Source organism: Megascapheus bottae, chromosome 23 (assembly GCF_031878675.1).
Source record: "Megascapheus bottae isolate mThoBot1 chromosome 23, mThoBot2.hap1, whole genome shotgun sequence".
Taxonomy (NCBI): domain Eukaryota; kingdom Metazoa; phylum Chordata; class Mammalia; order Rodentia; family Geomyidae; genus Megascapheus; species Megascapheus bottae.
In genome coordinates, this window is record NC_143531.1 from 22,792,867 (window position 1) to 22,813,636 (window position 20,770).

At 36.8% G+C, this 20,770-nt stretch overlaps 1 protein-coding gene across 1 annotated transcript in view; it reads left to right on the top strand.

Annotated features, from left to right (window-relative positions):
* The window catches only part of Lrba (LPS responsive beige-like anchor protein), a 400,347-nt gene that overhangs the window by 335,064 nt on the left and 44,513 nt on the right, over positions 1–20,770 (top strand). The window contains exon 48 of the mRNA XM_090356865.1: positions 13,927–14,094. Coding sequence (XP_090212991.1) covers positions 13,927–14,094 — 168 coding nt within the window. The remainder of the gene's footprint in view (positions 1–13,926; positions 14,095–20,770) is intronic.

Sequence of the window (20,770 nt, forward strand, 5' to 3'; positions counted from 1 at the left end):
TTTGTAGAAGGTATTTCAGAAGCTTCTTGCTTGATTAGACAGGGTGTCAGTGATTGTGAGAGAAAGGAGAGGTGAAGGTGGCAGCCACAGTTCTCATTTGGCTGGCAGGTAGAAGACCAATCCATAGTCAAGAGAGCAGGGGAAAACAAATGTAAGAGAAAATATCCATTCCATTTTTTGATATGGTAAGTTTAAGTTGCCTGAAGCATTACAAAGACATAGTCTAGTAGGCAGGTAGACTCGAAAGGGTCACGGATGTCAGATAAGATACTTGAAGAATGGCTCATCTCACCTGACTTACTTCAGGAACAGTGGGTCTGGGCTAGAATCATGAGGAGAATTACAGTGAAAAGATAACAGAGAAAATGACCCTCTACTTAAGAGGTGAGAAGGAGAACAATTATACAGAAAGAAAGTCTGGAGAAAGGTAACACTGTGCTAGCAGAAGGCAGAAATGCAGACGCTGTAATATAGAGGAGAAAAATAAAGGAAGTTGGAGCACCCCCTTGGCTTATGAAAGAAAATGTAAACTTAGTTAAGAAGTAAAAGGCAGTTGATATAAATAACACACTAACTGAATGTCTTAAAGAAGTTTGCATTGTTGCTCCCATATTGCCTACTTGGTCGTGAGTACATAGAAATCATTAAATGAGTGTCCTATTAAGTCCCTTTTTCATTGATCATTCAGAATCAGATCCATGGTTTATTGCAGATCATTGAATGTATACCTCCTAGAAGAAATTCATGCTCTACTGAGAAGGTAGAAAAGAAACTTTCAGGGTGAAAGAATTACGTTTAAGAAGATGTGTCAGTGCAAAAGGCCCTGGATGACACTTGAAGCCTGTCAGTATGGTCTCCATATTGACATGGGACATTGCAGTCACGTGTACTCAGCAAGGCTAACTGCTGCTTTCCATGAAGGGAGCTGATGTTAACAAATCTGTAGGAGTGCATAGGCTAGTTCACTACCACTAAACAGGGTGATTTTTATGAGTGTGTACACACTATCTACAGATTTCACATATCTGATTTCAGTGGGAACTTTGCCTGCTGTGAATTAACATGTGTGGGTATAGAGAAGTCCTTAAAGCACTTGGCTGCAGGGCCGGGCAGCCAATGTGTGAGAGCACTAGCTGGAGACTTTGAAGGATGGCATGTTAACAGCAGACCCTGTTCTTGGTACATCTGGCCTTTTATCTTTATTGCTACAAAGGGTGATGGTGGTACCATCTTTCAAATGCTGCCACATTTCATCAGCGATCTGCAAGTGGCTGAAGAACATTCATTGTAGAGCCTTATGTCTGTTTCACTCTTGAAGGTACTAGATATCTGCAGTCATGTCTGAAGGTCTGCCTGTTCTTTATGGGACCGAGGATTGTAACGACCTCTTCAAAACACATTGAAGGTTGAGCTTCTGGCTGGTATCTTGCACGAGGGGAAGGTTGATCTTTATTTTTAGAAAGAAAAGTTGTAAAGTATGAAATGTAAAATATACTAGAGAAGTTAACATCAAGATCTGCCTTACATCTGCATCTAGATGCAGGTTCAGTATACAGAATGGAATGAAATTTCATATTGCTCAGTTTATACCTGCTAGTTACCTGACCATTGAGCACGGGAAGCGCTGCTAAATCTAAGTAGGGATAATACGCTGGGAGTGTAAAATGTTCTACCATCTTGCTAAAGTCTCACTAAAAATGATGCTTTCATAATATTGCTATATGTTGAGATGAGGCTTGAATTTTTTATTAAATATGCTATTACAATTGATTTACTAGGTTCTTCCTACAAAATTGCAAATTATACATCCACTTTGCACGTGTTCCTATTTGATAGCGTTGTATAGAGTCCAGGTTTTGGTTTTTTTTTCCTTAGGACTGGGCATGGTGGTACATGCCTATAATCTAGCTCTTAGGTTGAGGGAGAAGGATGGCAAGCTAAGCTAGCCTAAGCTATGAAAGACACTGCCTCAGAAAACGAAAAAAGAAAATGTTTTTACCTCGACATCTTGTTATATGTGAATGTATTTAAATGTTCATATTGACATAGTATGCAAACTTCTATTATCATAATATAATAATTTTCATCCTCAGATCTAGAATAAATATTTAGGATTAATTTTAGGTCTAAAAGGTCCAGGGCTGGTGATATAGTCCACTGGGAAAAGGAGATGCAGTTTATTAGGAGAGGACTAGCACTCTAAGGTGTTAGTTCCATCCTTACCACTGCAAAAATTAATCATACACACACACACACACACACACCACACACAAAGTCTTAAGTTCAAACTCTAACCAAGCTATCATATAAACTGTTTCGACTCCAGTGTGGCTAAAATGTAAGCTTGAAACCTTAGTTGCAGTCCTAAATTTCCTTTCCTTCTCTTCCCTTGGTACTCAGTTACTGTAAAGAATAACTGAATATGTTATGTCATGCATCTTTCTAAAGTTCATCTCCTCTTCTCTGCTACAGTTTTATCTCTTTCTCTCTCTTCTTTTTTTCCTTCCTTCCTTCCATCTGTCCTGGAGCTTGAACTCAGGACTTAGGCATTGTCCTTGGGCTCCTTTTGCTTAAGGCTAGCTGTTCTTCCACTTTGAGCTGAATTTTTCTGTCTGAGCTGCTTGCAAACCATGACCCTCAGATCTCAGCCTCCTGAGGTACGTGTGTGTGCCTGTGATAGCTAGATCTGGAGTTGGAATTCAACGCCATATACAGGATATTCAACTCTAGAGTACAGTCCCTAGATCCCACCCTTCCCCCTACACTCAAGGGAAGGACTCTACCATTTGAGCCATAGTTTCACTTCCAGTTTTTGTTGTTGTTTTCATCATCGTTATTTTTGTGGGTCTCTTTTTGTTGGTTAATTGGAGAAAAGAGTCCATGGACTTTCCTAGCTTTATAGCATGATCTCAGATCTCAACCCCTTAAGTAGTTAAGATTACAGGCATGATCCACTAGTCTCAATATTTTTTTTCTTTTTTTTATTGTTACTGTAAAGGCAGTGTACAGAGGGGTCACAGTTACTAAAGTCAGATATTGAGTACATTTCCTTTTCATCGGTGTCACCCTTTCCCTTCCTCCTTTGCTTTTCCCCTGCCCCCACCCGGCCCCTCAATGCACATCATTATCTAGACTATTGTGTCATTGTGGAGTTGCTCTTTCTCTTTCTCCTTCCATCCTCAGGACAGTCTCGTCTCAGCATCTAGTATAGCATAAGACCTGCAGTCAGCATTCTGTGCTTGTTGGTGAATGGATGCAGGATCTGCTGAAATGAATCTCAGGTTTAGAGGTGAAAAGGGCTTTGAACCCAATGTAATGTCCATGTATACTGAATGAACAGAATAAGTGCAGATATAATTTGATCCTTTAGATGAACATATCTTGAGCCATGGTATTCTGTAATTCAGGTCTTTCTTTTTTGGATCTTCTTGGGAATGATGATTAATACATGCTCTATTATGCCAAGAATTTTGATTTGCCGCTGTAAGTTTATGGTGATCGGTGCAGGGAATCATTGGTGCCATGCAGACAGCTCCTTGTTTTTGTCTGGCGTCCCTGTGGGATTAAACTACATCTGGCAATAAGTAGAGATTCTGGTCTGGCCATCTTCAAAGGCTAGAGACTGTTAGTATTTATCAGATCTATGCGGATAAGCAAGTAGGGAGAGATTAAAATTTTTTATTTTGTTTTCCTTCCTTTTGTAACTGACTATAAAAGAAAACCTTCAGGAGTTCATGCACCAGATTAATACCTTCTGATGGTTGTTAGAGAAAAATCAACTCATTTTTCTATGCCTAGGTGAACAAGTGAGGATTTGAGATCAATATTTTAATTCCTTAAGAGTATACTTTATAACTATTTTATCCAAGGCAGCTTAACAGCTATGTACAATCTTCAGAATTAATTTTGGAGAAATGCTTTTCAGAGCTGGACATTCAGTGTATATACTTGGTATACAAGCACTATGGCATTGGTGCTTGGCATTTGGAAGCTTTTGTTTGGTTGTGTAGAAAGTTTACTGAAAATTAAGTTCTCAGAAGAAACATGGACCTGTATTAGTGTAGGCCACGCCTTCTAAGTAGAAGTGGGCCTGACTTTCATACAGGCTGTGTCTTTTACCTTAATGCTCCCCATATTTTTTCAAGATTATAAATCCCATGATTCAGTTTACCTGGCCCTGTATTTAGCTGATAAATAAAGTGGCTGCCCTCCAGATATGTGTCATGAAGTGTAATCTAGAACTTCCCCTTCAAAGCCTCCCTAGGAGAAATAATGTTTACTTAGGATTGTCTGAAGAGTATATAGTCTCTCCATTTGTCTATACTTTGAATCTGGCCCAGGATTAAGTAAGTCCCTCTGTGAGTCACATACCTGGATTCCATCATATTGCCAAGGGAGGAATTTCTTATCTCAGAAATAGAAATAATGTGTTTTTCAGGCCATCTGGTTTGTTTTTACATTATGGTCATTTCTGAGTCTTGTAATTGTTCATATTTTTTCTTCTTTATGTTGCCTGCTAGAAAGCTTAGCACCAAATACAGGGCCTGCCTCTAATGAATATGAAGCTTTGTGATAAGGTTTTTATGTGACAGCTCCTTCTTGTTTTTATTTTTGCATTACCTAATTTCTCTTTTGTTAAATTTCTCTTGCTGTGTATGTATTCTTCTGTGAATTATTTTCTTAACAAAGAAACTATAATGCAAAACAAATAGTAGGAATAGACTGGTATAGTTGCTCTTCAGCCATTTTTTTCCAACCTTAAATGAAAACAAAGGAAAAAACTCGCTGTTTTATATGGTAACTAGTTTAATGTATCTGTATATTATGAATTTCTAGATTTTAGATTAGCAGTGACCTGAGGTTGAGATGTTAATTTAATGCTTTAATGTTCTATAGTTCTATAGAAAAGTTGGATAAAATGTCAGTGTACAGGAGTATTTTAAACATTAAAAAAAATCATCTCTATGAAAAGGAGGGTAATTGTACAAGTTTGCCTAATCCTTTTGATCTTGGCACACAGCAATACAGACTTCAGTTGAGATTAAAACTATGAATTTCAAAGGAAACATGGCCTTCAGTGTGTAAAATATATAACAGCTGGTTGACTAGTCCATTTAAAACTACACAATAACAATCACAGACAGAATGGCTCTCTTGCCAAAGGATGCACAAGTGCTTGATGGTTTTATTGAGGTGCGGTACTAACTCACACTTTTCTTCAATAATGATAGAAATGTAGAGAGGCGTTGTGTTAAGCCTGCAAGGAATCTCTCATCCACACAACAGTTCAAGGGCAGTTTAGAAGTACAGCTCTCCCTCCAGTGATTTTTCTATCTGCTTTGCAGAATGAACTTTGGTGCCTTGACTTAAGTTTCATTTTTTTTAGTACTGTCAGGTACAGTTTTTTTTTCCTTAGTATCTCATGACTTCTTTTCTTTTTCAGTAAATCTCTTGATTCTTCTTTCCTCCTCTTTTTCCTTCATGATGTACTGGTCTTAAATGTCACTGCTTCACAGGTGTTTAGACTTTTCTACGTAAGTAGTGTAAACATTTCTGTTGCATACTTATAGTGAACAGGTATCTAAACTGTGAAGCATGCTGACGTATTTGTAATCAGAACTGGGGAGAGTTAAGCTCATGTTAGTAGATTACAGTTGATTTAAGTATTTCACTATTTCTATTCTTGTGCTTGACCTTAGAAGTAATTCTTAAACAGGTTACATTGATGAATTGTTAGAAATAAAGATTGATAGGGATCTGTCACTTCTAACAAATCCAATTTAGAAAGCTTGTTTGCATTTAGAACTGACCCAATATGAAATAAATGTTCATTTTTCTATGACCTTTGTTGCTTGAAATTTTTTAATGTCCAATGGATAGGGCAAGTTTTCTCTTTTCCTTAGATTCATTTCAAAGAAGGAAACTATAGGAAAAATTAAAATGTGCCACAGATTCAAAGCCCAGCACTTAAGGAGTTAATGTATCTTATTAGGGGGACAGGAAATCTGGCAACTATTGCAGAAACTAGACCTAATGGTGCACACAAACAATTTGTCAGTCTTCGTAAATGTGAATAGCTTTCCGCAAAGTGGCTGCTCTTGCTTTGTTTGAACAGGCTAAACTTTTCCTTTTTGGACTTTAAATCTTAGAAGTGAAATGTGATCCACATATTCAATCAAAATCATTTAATTCAAAGCATATTTTGATTGGAACAAAGTTGACATGGAAAGAAACTTTAGAATAAAAAAGTTGAAAGGACTTTATATCATATATTTAGCAGGAAAATTTGAAACAGTTCTAATTAGGCTGAAAAAAACAGCTTTCTTCAATGTAAATTACAAAGGTCATATATCAATGCTAAGGAAACATTACCACTAGTGTTTAAAATCCAGCACATGCAAACATAACAGGGCAGTTCATTTTAAATATGTGTGTGTACATGTGCAGGAAGAAAGCTGCATTACATTTATTTCAAGTGAAAAATACCTAACTATCCAAGTTTATAATTTTGTCTATTACCTTATTGCCAATCCAAATATTAACTCCTTTTTACATATTACTATATACATTGAGATGAATTCAAACTCTTTTTTATTTGTAAGTACAATTAACATTTTGCAAAGCTGTTTTTTTTCATTGTTTTGATTAAACTACATCTTTTAGTGAAATGTACAGCTAGTCAGAAGGGTTAGTCAGGGATTTTTAGTTTTGAATTTAAAGTTTGCCTGAGCCTGGAAGCCTAGACAGAAATAGTGCATAGGGTGCAGAATTGTGTGTCTGAGTTGTTTCCTTATGTGTGGGTAGTTCTGTTACGTTTTACTTGCAGAAATTTTTTTCTTCTTTTTGTTTGTGGTGCTGGTTATCAAATCTGGGGCCTTTCTTACTAGTATAGGGATTATTCCTATACTTAAAAGCTTAAATTTTTTTTAATCTTTTCATTAGATTATAAATAACATATTCCATGGATATCACTAGTTATGATCTAGATTTCCTTCTGAATGGAGTGGTATGATAAGATTTAACAACAAAATAAAATAGCATAAATCTGGAACTTAAAAGCATGAGAAATGTGAATCATTTACAAATGTAGCTTCTTTGTCTTTTGGTAAACTATTATCTAATAATTCTTTTATTAATTGAAATTGGTTTTCTTTGGATTTACATTAGTAAACGTTTTATTTTTTGCAGAAAATTGGTAGAATATCTCTAAAGTATACATTGACTAATGAAATGTTTTACTTTATAATTTTTATTCTCAAATATCAGAGTTTTTAAATAAAGCATATTTTATCACATTATTTGACTTTGCTGTAGAAAAAATAATTTCATATAATTTTTATCAATAAATAATTAATTTCCTTAATGGGTTAGGTGCAAGAAAACATAGATTGCATTCTTTCAAGGAGATTTATTGTTAGACATGTATTCATAGATGTTGTAATTATTTTTGACATAGGGTTATGCAATCAGTTATTTATGAATAATTTACTATTTCTTTCTAATATATTAAAGCTTTAATTTGTTGATAGTCTGTATGAGGACCAAACAAATGAAAGTTACTAATAAGTGTTTGTATTTGACATCTGTATACTGTACTTTTTAGCGTATCTCAAATGTTTTAGTCTCAGCCTAATAGATCTCATTAAAAAAACAGATATCAGCCCCAAGACAGTTTGTCAAGACTAATATGAGTCCCCCTGGATTGGATTGACCATTTGTGCAAGGCTTCATATAATAGTCTTTTCATAGTCTTAATTTGATCCTTAACAATTGGACATTAGTCACTGGTTTATTTTATAATAATTCAGATGAGTTGAATAATATTGTATTGTGTTGGACATTTTAGTGGATTTTGTTTTTTATACATTTTACTCAGTGTGCACATTGGACGTGAATGATACATCAGCCTGCTAGGGGAGTGCAAACAGTTGACTGGTTGGCTTTGAGAGCAGCCTTGAAGGAATGTTAGCATCCCCTCGCTGCCATATTTAACTCCAGTCTTAATGAGGACGGTCTGTCCTCGAGGCTTTGAAAAATCCCAATGCTTAACACTCTTTGCCATTGTGTGTGTGTGTGTGTGACTAAAACTATGGATCTAAATAAAAATGTTATATATATAGTATTGTTTAAATTCTGTAACATGCAAAAATGAGACAGAATTTTTATTTGCTTTGAATCTCAGCAAGAGAGCTATAACTGCAATGTGAACCCAGGGCATTTCATTTTTAACAATTTTCTGTGTAATATTTTTTCGTCCTTAATTTCTGCTGCTCGTCTTTCCCTTCCTCCTCTTTCCTCAAGTCTTTTGTACTTGCAGTTGTTTATTCATTGTATACTTTGGATTAGGCAAGTTGTCATCCAAATGTTGGGATGCTTGAAATCCCAGTAATTCAAGCACCAGTGATGCTGAGATCACCAGGACTAAAAAGTACAACAACAGGAAACAGAAGAAAATGTTTCAGCCTTAAACTGTGTATCAAAATGACTTCAGAACTTCTTGGGATTGTATTTATGTATCATAATTATTTCTCTGGATCCCATTTTTTTAAGCTTTGATGTGTTCTAAGAGATGCTTGAAGTTGCTAGTGGCAGCTTATACCTATAATCTAGATACTCAGGAGATCTGAAGATTATAGTTCAAAGCCAGCCCAGGTAGAAAAGTTCATGAGACTCCTTTTCTCCAATTAGCAAACCAAAAGTTTGAAGTTCAGGTATGGCTGAGGGAATAGAGCATCAGCTTTGAGCGAAAAAGTCCAGTTAGAATGCAAGGTACTTAGTTTGTACCCCAGTATAAGCACCAAAGACAGGAGAAATGCTTGAAGCTAACTCATGAAATGTTGTTTAGTTTAAAAATCATTTGAAGTTTATTTATGAAGGTAACACGTTTATCAACCTAATTCCATGGATTGCTCATGGGCCCCCTCGCTAGTGACCTATGTCAGCCGGTGGGATGCTGACCCAGGGCTTTGCAGAGGTCTCTGCAGTAGGGTAGGAGCACACAGTGCCAGGGGCATTTCCTCTTAAAATCCTGTTGCAGAGACAAGATGTAAAGCTCTAGGCATGTAAATCTGGCCAACTTCACCATTTTGAGTGGGCACAAAGAAGTAATCGACCAGTAGGAAAACTCACAGTTCTTCATTTAATAACACATAAAATAAAATTACTCCAGTTTTTCAAGCCTTAATATTGAAAAAAGCTCATTTGTACTCCATCATTTGCTGAGCCTTCTAGAATATTATTGTCTCAGATCACAGCACCATGGACACTCAGGAGACTTCTGACTGTTTTTATCTTATTAAATCATTAATTTTTAATTAGCTTGGATATAGTTTTTTATTGTTTCAATAGTGGGTGTCTATGAACCAAACATTCTTTATTTAAACTACTGGCAAGAGTATTAGTTACATAAATAAATACAGGTTCTTTCCAAGAATACATACTGAGTTAGCATCACACAATGCCATGACACTTTTTTGATAGAATAAGAGATACTTCGCATGTGAAAGGGTATCAATGTATGTGAATTAATGCACCTTCTGTCTGGCAAATATCATGTAACCCTTTTACTAATTACAATAAAAAAATTAAAAAAAGAAGATACTTCTTGTTCATTTATGATAGCATAGCATTTCAGGGGTTTATTAACTCAGATTTTTGAACAACAACCAAAAAGGATGTAAGCTTGAAGATGTGTATAAGTCCTTCCCTGATTGAAAGTTCTAATTAAGTGAATTGGAGAAAATTAACTGAAATTAGCTGTCAGAAAGTCACATTTAAATGAGTGATGAGCTAGTCTGGCAGTAAACATTTAAATGATATAAATTGCCATTTAAGTGTATGGTTTAATGTTTGTCATGCATTAATGTGACGTGAGACTGCGGTGACAATCAAGCAGCCTGCTCTAATTTGAACATATTTAGGGCTTTTGTGTGGAGGGCACTGCACACAAATTAAGACAATTGCTGTTTTTATGTGTCACTTTAAATAAGGGCCCTGATCCACTACCCCCATCTTAACCAACCAAAGTTCATGAAACAAGTGTGTCATTTCTGTGTGCAATTCACATCGATAGTCCCTAGATTTTCAGATTTATTTTTAAATTTATGGACTTAAAGTAGGACTACCAGGCAGGGAGTTAGGCCTAGTGGTAGAGTGCTTGCCTAGCATGCACAAAGACCCAGGTTTGATTCTTTGGTACCACATACATAGAAAAAAAGCCAGAAGTGCTGCCGAGGCTCAAGTGGTAGAGCTCTAACCTTGAGAAAGTCCAAGGACAGTGCTCAGGCCCTGAGCTCAAGCCCAGGACTGGCAAAAAAAAAAAAAAGTAGGACTTTCTTTATAAGCCCTTTCTCTTATTGTCTCAAAAAAACAGTATGAAGTAGATTTTGCCCCTTTTGCCCCCTTAATAAATGGACAAATATAATAATTTTGATGCTAGTTATCTAAAATAGTAACTTACACAATTGTAACTAGCTGAGTATTTTTATACACATTTCAGCTACAATTCAGAATTGCCTAGTGTCTAGAGTTTTCTTTGCAGATTCATGTTTTATATTTCTATAGCATTGTGATCCCATGTCAAATGATATGAGACACTCTGTGTTTAGTGATAAATGCATTTCTTATTCATGGACACTTTAGTAAAGCATATGTTTATACAAGTGTACACCTGTGATTTAATAGAATCACGTTTGTTAAAAGGTTTCCATCTTTCTGGTTGCTTGTTTTGAAGTAAGTTAGTGATAGAGCATCGACTGACTATGTGGAAGGCCCCAGTTCAATCCCTAACATCTCAAAAAAAAATTTTTAAGTCAAGAAATCAACCTACAGGTTGCTACCTTATTACCTAGCAATAAGTGATAGCAAAAATATAGTATTCCTTTTTAAATCTAAAATGAAGAATTTCACTGAGATTTTTATCAAATTTAACTTGGCATTGGTATCCTTTTTTCTTTTTAATGGCCATGAACTCATGGTCTCAAGCTCTTGCTTGGCATTCTTGTTCAAGGATGGTCCTCTACTACTTGAGCCACATCTCTACTTTTTGGCCTTTTTTTTTTTTAAGACTTTATTTTGATTTGCATTTCTTTTATGACCAGAGATGTTGAGCATTTCTTCATGTGTCTATAGGCCATTTTTGTTTCTTCTTCAGAGAAGACTCTCTTTAAGTCTTTGGCCCATTTTTTAATGGGATGGTTGTTACTTTGGAGGTTAGTTTTGGAGTGATTCACTTTTTTGAGTTGTTGATATATTTTAGATATGAGGCCTTTGTCCATTGTTTGGTTGGTGAAGATCTTTTCCCATTCTGTAGGCTTCCTAATTAATTTACTAGCTATGTCCTTTGCCATACAAAAGCTCTGCAGTTTAATGCAGTCCCACTTATCCAGCCTTTCTCTGATTTGTTGTGATTCTTGGTCCTTATTAAGAAAGTTTCGACCTGTGCCAAGGAGGCCTAGTGTATCTCCTATTCCTTCTTGTAAAGTTTTCAGTGTGTCAGCTTTTACCTCCAGGTCTTTGATCCATTTGGAGTTAATTCTAGTGCATGGTGACAAAGAAGGATCCAACTTTAGTTTTCTGCAGGTGCTTAACCAGTTCTGCCAGCACTCTAAGATTCCACCTCACTCCAGTTAGAATGACCAGGATCAGGAAAACGAATAATAACAGATGCTGGAGGGGATGTGGCCAGGAGGGATCACTACTACACTGTTGGTGGGAGTGCAAACTCGTTCAACCACTATGGAAAGCAGTGTGGCAGTGCCTCAAAAGGCTAAACATAGAACTCCCCTATGACCCTGCAATTCCACTACTTGGCATTTATCCAACCATCCAGAATCTAGGGCATACTAAATCCACTAGCACAACAATGTTCATTGCAGCATTCTTCACCATAGCAAAGATACAGAACCAACCTAGATGTCCCTCAGTTGATGAGTGGATCAACAAGTTGTGGTATTTGTACACAATGGAATTCTATGCTGCTGTCAGAAAAAACGACATCGCCCATTTGTTAGGAAATGGAAAGACTTAGAAAAAATCATATTAAGTGAAGTAAGCCAGACTCAAAGGAACTTAGGCTCAGTGGTTTTCCTCATTTGTCATAATCAGTAGAAACCTTGGGCTCTACTAGCAGAGATCTGCAATAGGGCAAAACCTTGATACATAAGGCCATATAGTATGAAGCTAATTGAAAGGACCTCCAGGATATTGAAACAAAAGCCATATAACGAATGATTGTTGTCCTTAATGTACTATGTTATCTCTCATCACTTTTGCTGTCCCTTGGGTATCTCATATTGTTACAGTACCTCACTTTGTTATCTGATATATTGAATTTATTTGTATTTGGTTATTTGAAATTTGATAGGGAAGGGGGGAAAACCAAGACGGGGGGTGGGGGGTAGGGGGGTGGGTAAAGGGTACCAAGACATGTGAAAGGGTATCAATGTATGTGAATTAATGGACCTTCTATATGGCAAATATCATGTAACCCTTTTATTAATTACAATAAAAAATATATATATAAAGACTTTATTAACACTGATTTTTTTACATCATATTTCAAATGTGAAGTTAAACAAGTATTCAAGAATGGAATCTCTATATGCAATCACTGGCACATAAATTTAAGGAAATTAAGCTGAGAGTTTGTCATACGTATCGATCTATATATCAATATGTCTATAGAATATATATTTCACCATAGATTTTTATGTCTATATAGTTATATTTATATCTTCAAGTTCATGTCAATGACCTTGAGTACCCGAGTATTGAGTCATCATCACTTTTGTACTGTTTGGATCTAATATTCACATATTCAAGGAGACCTTTTGTTCCTTTGGCCTTGGCTTATCTTACTCAACATGATTTGCTCTAGTTCTATCCACTTCCCAGCAAATGCCATTATTTTATCTTGTCTGGTGGCTATGTAGAATTCCATTGTATATATGTACCACATTTTTTTGTATCCATTCATCTGTAGTGGGGCATCTGGGTTGTTTCCATCACTTGGCTATTGTGAATAGTGCAGCCATGAACATGGCTGTCCAGGTGTCCTTATCATATACTGGATTGTGATGCTCAGGGTAGATGCCTAGGAGTGGTATGGCTGGGTCACGGGGAAAGTCTATTTTTAGATTTTTCAGGAACCTCCAAACTGCCTTCCAGAGCTGTTGTACTTGTTTATATTCCCACCAGCAGGGCAGTAGAGTTCTTCTTTCTCCATGTCTCTGCCAGCATTTGTCATTATCTGAATTCAAAACCTGAGTGGTATCATAAAAGCTCGATCAAAGTAATCAAATAATTTGGTTATAGCTGTAGTACACAACATGTTTTAATTCTACAAAATAAATATCTTGAGTGAACAGCACATTTTTAATGTTGTTTTACTTGCTTTCCTAAAGTAGCCTTTATATTGTATGCCATCTTCTCACTGAAGCATAAATTGAGTACCTGTCCACCCTGGGTTACAAAGGTGACCAAAATAAGCCCAGTCCTAGTCTTCACAGTGCGTACAGTGAGAATACTGAAACAGTTCAGTGGATAAATGCCAAAAAGTCTAATTCTGTATGAAAGAGGACAACTTGTAGGGAAAAGTAGGTCATCAGAATTTTTTTTTATGGTGCTAAGGTTTGAACTCAGGGTCTCACGCATACCAAGCACACATTGTACCCCTCAGCTATGGCTCTCAGGCCCAGTTTTTTCTTGGAGATTGGATCTCAGTGTTTGCCCAGGCTAGCCTTAGACTTGCCACATTTTGGCAACAGATTCTACCTGGGGTAGGGGTAACTAAAGCCACCATATGTGGCTTTTTAGTTTGGTGTTAAACTTTACTATTTGTAATAGCTCTCTACATTTTAAAAATAGAATTCAGCATAATGACAAAATGATATGATTTGTATCTTTTTTTAAAAAAAAAAAAAACAGGCCTTGGAAAGTGAGTTTGTTTCCTGCCAGCTTCATCAATGGATTGATCTCATTTTTGGCTATAAGCAACAAGGTCCTGAGGCTGTGCGAGCTCTCAACGTGTTCTACTACCTGACCTATGAAGGTGCCGTTAACCTGAACTCTATCACTGACCCTGTGCTGAGAGAGGTAAGTCCTTGAACTGAGACAGAAACTGCTCATAAGGAACTCTTAAACTAGATGGCCTAAGATACCTACCATCTTCCCTGTTCTTTATTTTCATTGATGGAAAGGCTGAAATTGGTCTTTAACAGGATAACTTTTCAATTTTTGATCTACCATGGACTTGAACACAGGGCTTTTCTCCAATGACACATTACCTAAATCTAAAATGAGAACTTTTTCTATTATGAACTCATAAAGTAAGATTTATAGCCATATTTATAATCTTTATAGCTGTGGTGGTTACTGATATGATTTAAAAACGAATACAAAAGGATGGAAGAGATGCCAGTGAAACAAGGGAATGCCAATGGAATGATAAAATGTGGCTATAGCCTGGATTGGGCAGAGAGGGATGACAGGAAGGGACTGAAGCTGGCTGGTATCATTTATTCTTTAATTTATGTGTTCAGTTAATGTTCATTTTTTCAGGGTCCTGAAATTGAAGAGACCCTGGGCTCAGCACCAGTGGCTTGTATCTCTAATCCTATTTACTCAGGAGGATGAGATCTGAGGTGGTTCAAAGCTAGCCTAAGCAGGCAAATTCATGAACTCTTATCTCCAATAAACTACAAGAAGAGCATGAAGTAGAGCTGTGGCTCAAGTGGTAGAGCACTTGCCTTGAGCACAAAAGCTCAGGGACAGTGCCCAGACACAGAACTGGGGAAAAAAAAAGAGAAGAAATGCAGAGATGGAGATGAAGAAGATAGTAAAAGTCCCTTCTGCATGAGGCTCATGTTCTAATGGCACATAGAGTAAATGCCGTGGACTCTGATTTCAGTTATGATGCATGCTCAAGACACAATGGGAGTGAATAGATGGTGCACAATGACTTGGTGACAGGGCAGGATTTTGGAAGCTTGGGCCACAAGAAAACTCAGAGTGGTGGCCTCCATTCCCACAGCCGCTCATGTGCCTATAAGCGCCTCTAAGTCAAATCGTGCCACAAGCCCTTGTAAAGAATCCATTGTCATCTTCTAACTCATTAGCACATCTTACTATCTGTCCAAAATCACAGTAGTGGTCCCAAGATAGACTTGTATCTTTTGATCTCTCTCTCTCTCTCTCTCTCTCTCTCTCTCTCTCTCTCTCTCTCTCTCTCTCTCTCTCTCTCTCTCTCCCCCTCCCTCCCTCCCTCCCTCCCTCCCTCCCTCTCTCTCTCCCTCACTCACTCCCGACATATATATATATATATGTAATTGTAATCAGTTCTGTTCATTACATATATTTTTTTCTTCTTTCTGTTCCCTACTATACATTTAGTTCAATATAGGATATGTCTGTGTTTATAACAGTTATACTCAGAGGCTAGGCATCTCCACACAAGTCATTTATTTACTCCTTGGCAAAAGCTCCATTTCTCTTGAGAAAGTTGGAGTTCTTTAGTGAATGGTTAATACATATGGCATAGCAAGTGATCATAAAAATAATCTCTCTATAAAAAGAGCACTAAACGATAGAAATAATAACCATAATAGGAAGGCAAGCAATCAGAGAAACAGCCTGCAGCACATTAAACTTTTATGTTGTTTTTAATTTTTAGAAAACAGCTGGGTTATCAATATACATGTCGGCATTTACATGTATCACACACCAGAAAGAATTTTTTTCAGGCAAATATGCTATTACTTTTTCAAGTATCTTGTGACCCTAGCTAAAGGTTACATTCTTATCTTTAGCTGTTTATTCTCACAGTCCTCTTTGCTTCTTTTCTTCTTTTCTTTGGTACAGTTTTTTTTCTTTCTTTCTCTCTTTGCTTACATAATTTAAACCATTCTGTTTCCCAGCATTGTGTGTGTGTGTGTGTGTGTGTGTGTGTGTGTGTGTAACAGCAGAAATGCTTAATGATCAAGAACTGTGTCCAGCAGTGTCCAGAACTGATTAAGTAGGTACATCCATACAGCAGTATGTTGTATGTCATTAAACGTGTCGTTCTGATGATCTATGTGCATTGCTGTGAGAATATATTTTTCATGTTACAGTGAAAAAAACTGCGGAATATAAAATACAAATGCATAAGGAAATACCTGAAATTATGGACCTCAAAACATTTATGACTATTATTTTTGCTTAGTGAGATCATGGAATTCTTTCTGTATTTTGAATGTTGTTTCTCTTTCACATTGGGGGAAGAGGTTGAGAAGCAGGTGGCAGCTATAATAGCTTTCTTTTTTGAGGGAAAATCCCTGCTTGGAAATAGTGCACCCGTGATGTATAGGTATGTTGATGTGGATAGTAAATCTGCAGTCTTATACCAGTGCTTTCTGGGTTTTGCCTTCATTATCAAAGTTGAGGGTTACCAGGGAAGTATGCCTCTGTATTGTAAGGAAGAAGATGTTAAATTATCTCACAGATCAGAGCATCTTTAAGCTTAGTTTTTCTTTTGTCTTGTTACCTAACCTACTGAGCTATAGCCAAGAAAACTTTTGTCCTAAGATTTGTGAATTCTAAATCCTAAGTTTGTTACTTTTGGGGTATGTGTGTGTGTATGTGGATATATATATATATATATATATATATATGAATGTGTCTGATAGATAGCAGTTATATAAAAGTATTTTCTAACCAATACACACTAAGTACAGAAATTACAAATAATATAAAAGCTCAAAATCAAAGAATGGAAGGCCTCCATCCCCAAATGTGGACTGTATTCATTTTAATTATGTCAGCCATAACAGTTCCTGTTGGATGTGGTTTGTTACCATATAAAGAACCTTGCGCATTACTAATGCTTAAATTTTACCATTAGAGATCATTTATTTGGTTACAAGTCTTTTTTCAAACAAGCACTTCCAATCAGTGAGCTCCCACTAGGATAGACAGCAGGTGCTAATAAAAGAAAAACTATGGCCACAGGGGCCAGGCTGGGCCATGAACAGAGCAGATCCGGATTTGGGCCTGGTGTGGCAGAAGGGCTGGTGCCCAAGGCCAGGGGGTGGCTTCACAGCACACTGCTTCTCCAGCAGTTGTTTCTTTGACTTTGCACTGGTGAGCTGCACTTAGTCCCCACGTTTCCCACGTCAGTCTCTTCAAACAAAAGCCCATGTCATTTTAGGTTTACATGAATTCAGAAATTAGCTAAGTTACTGATTTCCATTTAAAAATGGATCTCAACTCTGTCTACGAAGATGGATATTAAAGAGGGGAAGGAAAAACCATGATATTTCTCACTTAAAAGAATTATATACAATGGGTATGTAACATGGAGATAAATCCTGAAAATTTCCCCTAAGTTGTGTTTAGTGTCAGTGGTTGATTTGGCCTCTTCCAAATTTATCCTTCCAAATGCTGTTTTAGTAACTCATAATCACTCTGAGATGGTCTGTTTTCCAAAAGCAGCGGCAGCAGTGTGTAAGTTTACATGACCCCCATTACATGACAGCAGTAGCAAATCAGATATCTTATCCAGGGAAAAGCATTTTTGGCTTAGAATCCCATCACTGTTTTGGTGGGAGTCAGCAGCTCGGATTAGCTCCAGTCCTGCAGAACACTGCAGTGAATCTTCCCGAAAGCATAAACACAATTGGTATTTATAGCATTGTTAACATTTGTTAAATACTTGGAGGAGGGGTCTGGAAGCCTGCTTTCCTGCAGGTGGGTCCAGAATCTGTGTGATGACTGGCAGGCAGATTTAGGAGTAGAACAACAGGATTACAAATGCTTGTGGCAATATGGTAAATTAGGAGTATTGAATGAACTAAGTTACAATTGCATGTAGCTACAGTTCAAAATATTATAATTCCAAAAGCTTCTAGCCAGAAGTATGTTACACAGATGACTTAACTTGACACAGTCCAGAGCAGAAACTCTACAATGAAAAGCCAAATAACTGGTAAGGATTAGTCAAATCTTAATTGGAAACCTAGATGAAAAATACTATGAAATGATGCCAGACTTCTTGTACATCAAAACCACAATAATCAGACAGTGTCCCTTAGTCAGCTAGGTGAGCATAAGGGTTGTCAGTGAGTATAATCTTTGTATTGCTTTGTGTTAGACTTGCTAGTTGAGTAGGTAAATAAGAAGTAGGCAAATAAATGACACAGCCAAAGTTATGAAACAAATGAATAATATTTACAAGTTTTTGAAACCCTATCAGTTTCATAAGAAATCTGAGCCATTGTTATATTCCTGACTTCCATCACAAATCAGTTTCCTCACAGCAGTCTTGGCACTGGCATTGTGCAGAATATTCGGATATCACTGAATTTGTTCTCTGAATTGCAAATCAAATACATGGGGTTAAAATGAAAACAAATGCACTGCTTTAAAAAATATCCATAAAAATAGTTGCTAATCCAAGAGTTTTCTAAACTTTCAAAATAGCTTTGTTTTCTTTCTAGTAAAGAGCAAGCAAGTTTACTTAGAATTTAATACTTTTTAGATTTCATTATTAGTGCAAAGAAGTAACTGAAGTCCCCTTAGTATTTGGGAAATACTCAAGTCAAGTACAAATTATTAAATGATCAGTAAAATACATTATAAAGACAAGATTGTCATCTTACCTCTCCTATATCCCTGCCAGTGCTGCACAGAGTGTTTGGGGGAGGAGGGATAACATCGGAGCCTTCTGGGTTTATGGTCCTTGAAGTCAAGAGGCATGCCTTTTAATTCTATTCTGAGTCTCACTTTGGTGTTCTGGCACAACAGATTCTCACAAATGTTATTCTGAAAATAGAGTAGGTGGTTCTTACTAAATGAATGATTGATCAAATGACTGCACCTTTCCATGATGTAGTTTAATCATTGTAGGCTGGTTTTGAGAAGTAGCTTAGCTGTCTAGTGCAGTAAAAAACTCTCCTGTCTTACTTTTTTCTTTAAGAATGTGTGTCACTACATTTGCCTTTTGGTACTGGCCACTTCTTTGAAGACATTCCACTTATTTTTGTAGTCAGGCTGCTTTATCTACTTGTTCCCAGTAGCCAGAGATGGAGGTGTTTTGAATGAGCACATCAATGCTGTAGACAGAGATACAGTTTGAAATTATCCATGAACACAGGGCCGCTGAGCATTATTGAGTGACGTTTGTTTCTGTTGCTTGTGTCTGCTCTGACTAGCTGGTTTCTTTCAGATTGGCAGCTGGGATTATGCTATAGTAGATGGACAGCTACAGGAACTGGAGATTGCAGTGAGGCCGGGCTGGACCTCCATTCAGCGTGCCTGGAATGTGTGGACTTCGGCACAGGGCACTGCTGGGAAAATCTATGCATATTTTTGCATACTTTATGTTTTCTCTTCATACTTCCATCATATTATTTGGGTAAATAGGTTGATAAAAAATACTCACTTCCTCACTACTCCATCCAAGTTGCTTTATTTCCCCAGACTTTTTACTACTATATACTTACTTTTAAACATTTATTTTTATTTTTAGAATGCTGCTTTCTTTTTGTTCCTTCTGTTCACATTTTGGCATGTATATGCTTCCAGTTACCTGGTGTATTTTTAAATTCAGGTTGTTTGGAGGAAAGCATGCTGTTTACCTAAAAATGACATATCTTTCTAAATATTTATTTAATATTAAATGACAGCCAAATATTAAGAAAACTAAGGGCTCCTTGAAATCAGATAGAAATGTTAGAAAATAAGTTAATTATAACAGAATTCATTTTGTTAACAAGATCTGTTGGTCAATATTTTTTGACCAGTTTATCAACTGGTAAAATATGTTTCTAGTACATTAATGTGTAAATTCATGAAGTTATGTCCAATATTGGCAGACCTGTTTTAGTCTTTTAGATTTACTTAGTTTTAGTTTTCTTTTAAACTGGAAATTGTGTTACTCTTTATTCCAAAAGTAACGCATGCTGGAGTAAGACATGAAGAGAGTCAGAGAACACCCTCAGAGCTTTGATTTTGCTGATTTTCCATCTTTCCTGTGATCCAGCAGTTCACTCGTGAGCAGTTATCTCATCCATGTGGTTCACACAAGTATTCATGCATGTGCATGTGTGTCCTCCATGGAAAGTATGTATGTGTGAAATGTATGCGTTTTTATTTACATGAGCATGCCCTATATACTCATGTAACTAGAGATTTTCTTTTCAGCAGTGAGTTATGGACTTGTTTCTATTTAGGATATACTCAGCTCAACTCACTCATTTTCATGGCTCCATACTTTTCTTTCCCCATAGTTTTCTTCCAGAGTTTACTGTTGAAATGAGTTCTGTGCTACTCGCTTTGTTTCTAACATATTTTAGATTCCTCTGATTCTTTCCTTGTGAGAATGCATTGAAGGTAGATCAGTAGCTTCATCTACTTGAAAACTCTTTTCTAATCTCTAGATACTTGTTTCTATGTCCAGTTTCTCAAAACTAAAAATGTCAATTATTTATTTATTGTTGTTATTTATTTACTTATTTATTGTCAGCCCTGGGCCTTGAACTCAGGGTCTAGGCACTGTTCTGGGGCACTTTTTGTGCAAGGATAGTGCTCTGCCACTTGAGCCACAGCACCATTCCTGGCCTTTTCTGTGTATGTGGCACCGAGGAATTGAACCCAGGGCTTTGTGCATGCTAGGCACTCTACCACTAGACCAAACTCCCGGACCCTAAAAATGTCAACTTTTTAAAAACCAAGACAACTTAGGATCACTTTGGCTAAATCTTAGGGTTTATTTTTTGTTTTGTTTTTGTTTTTC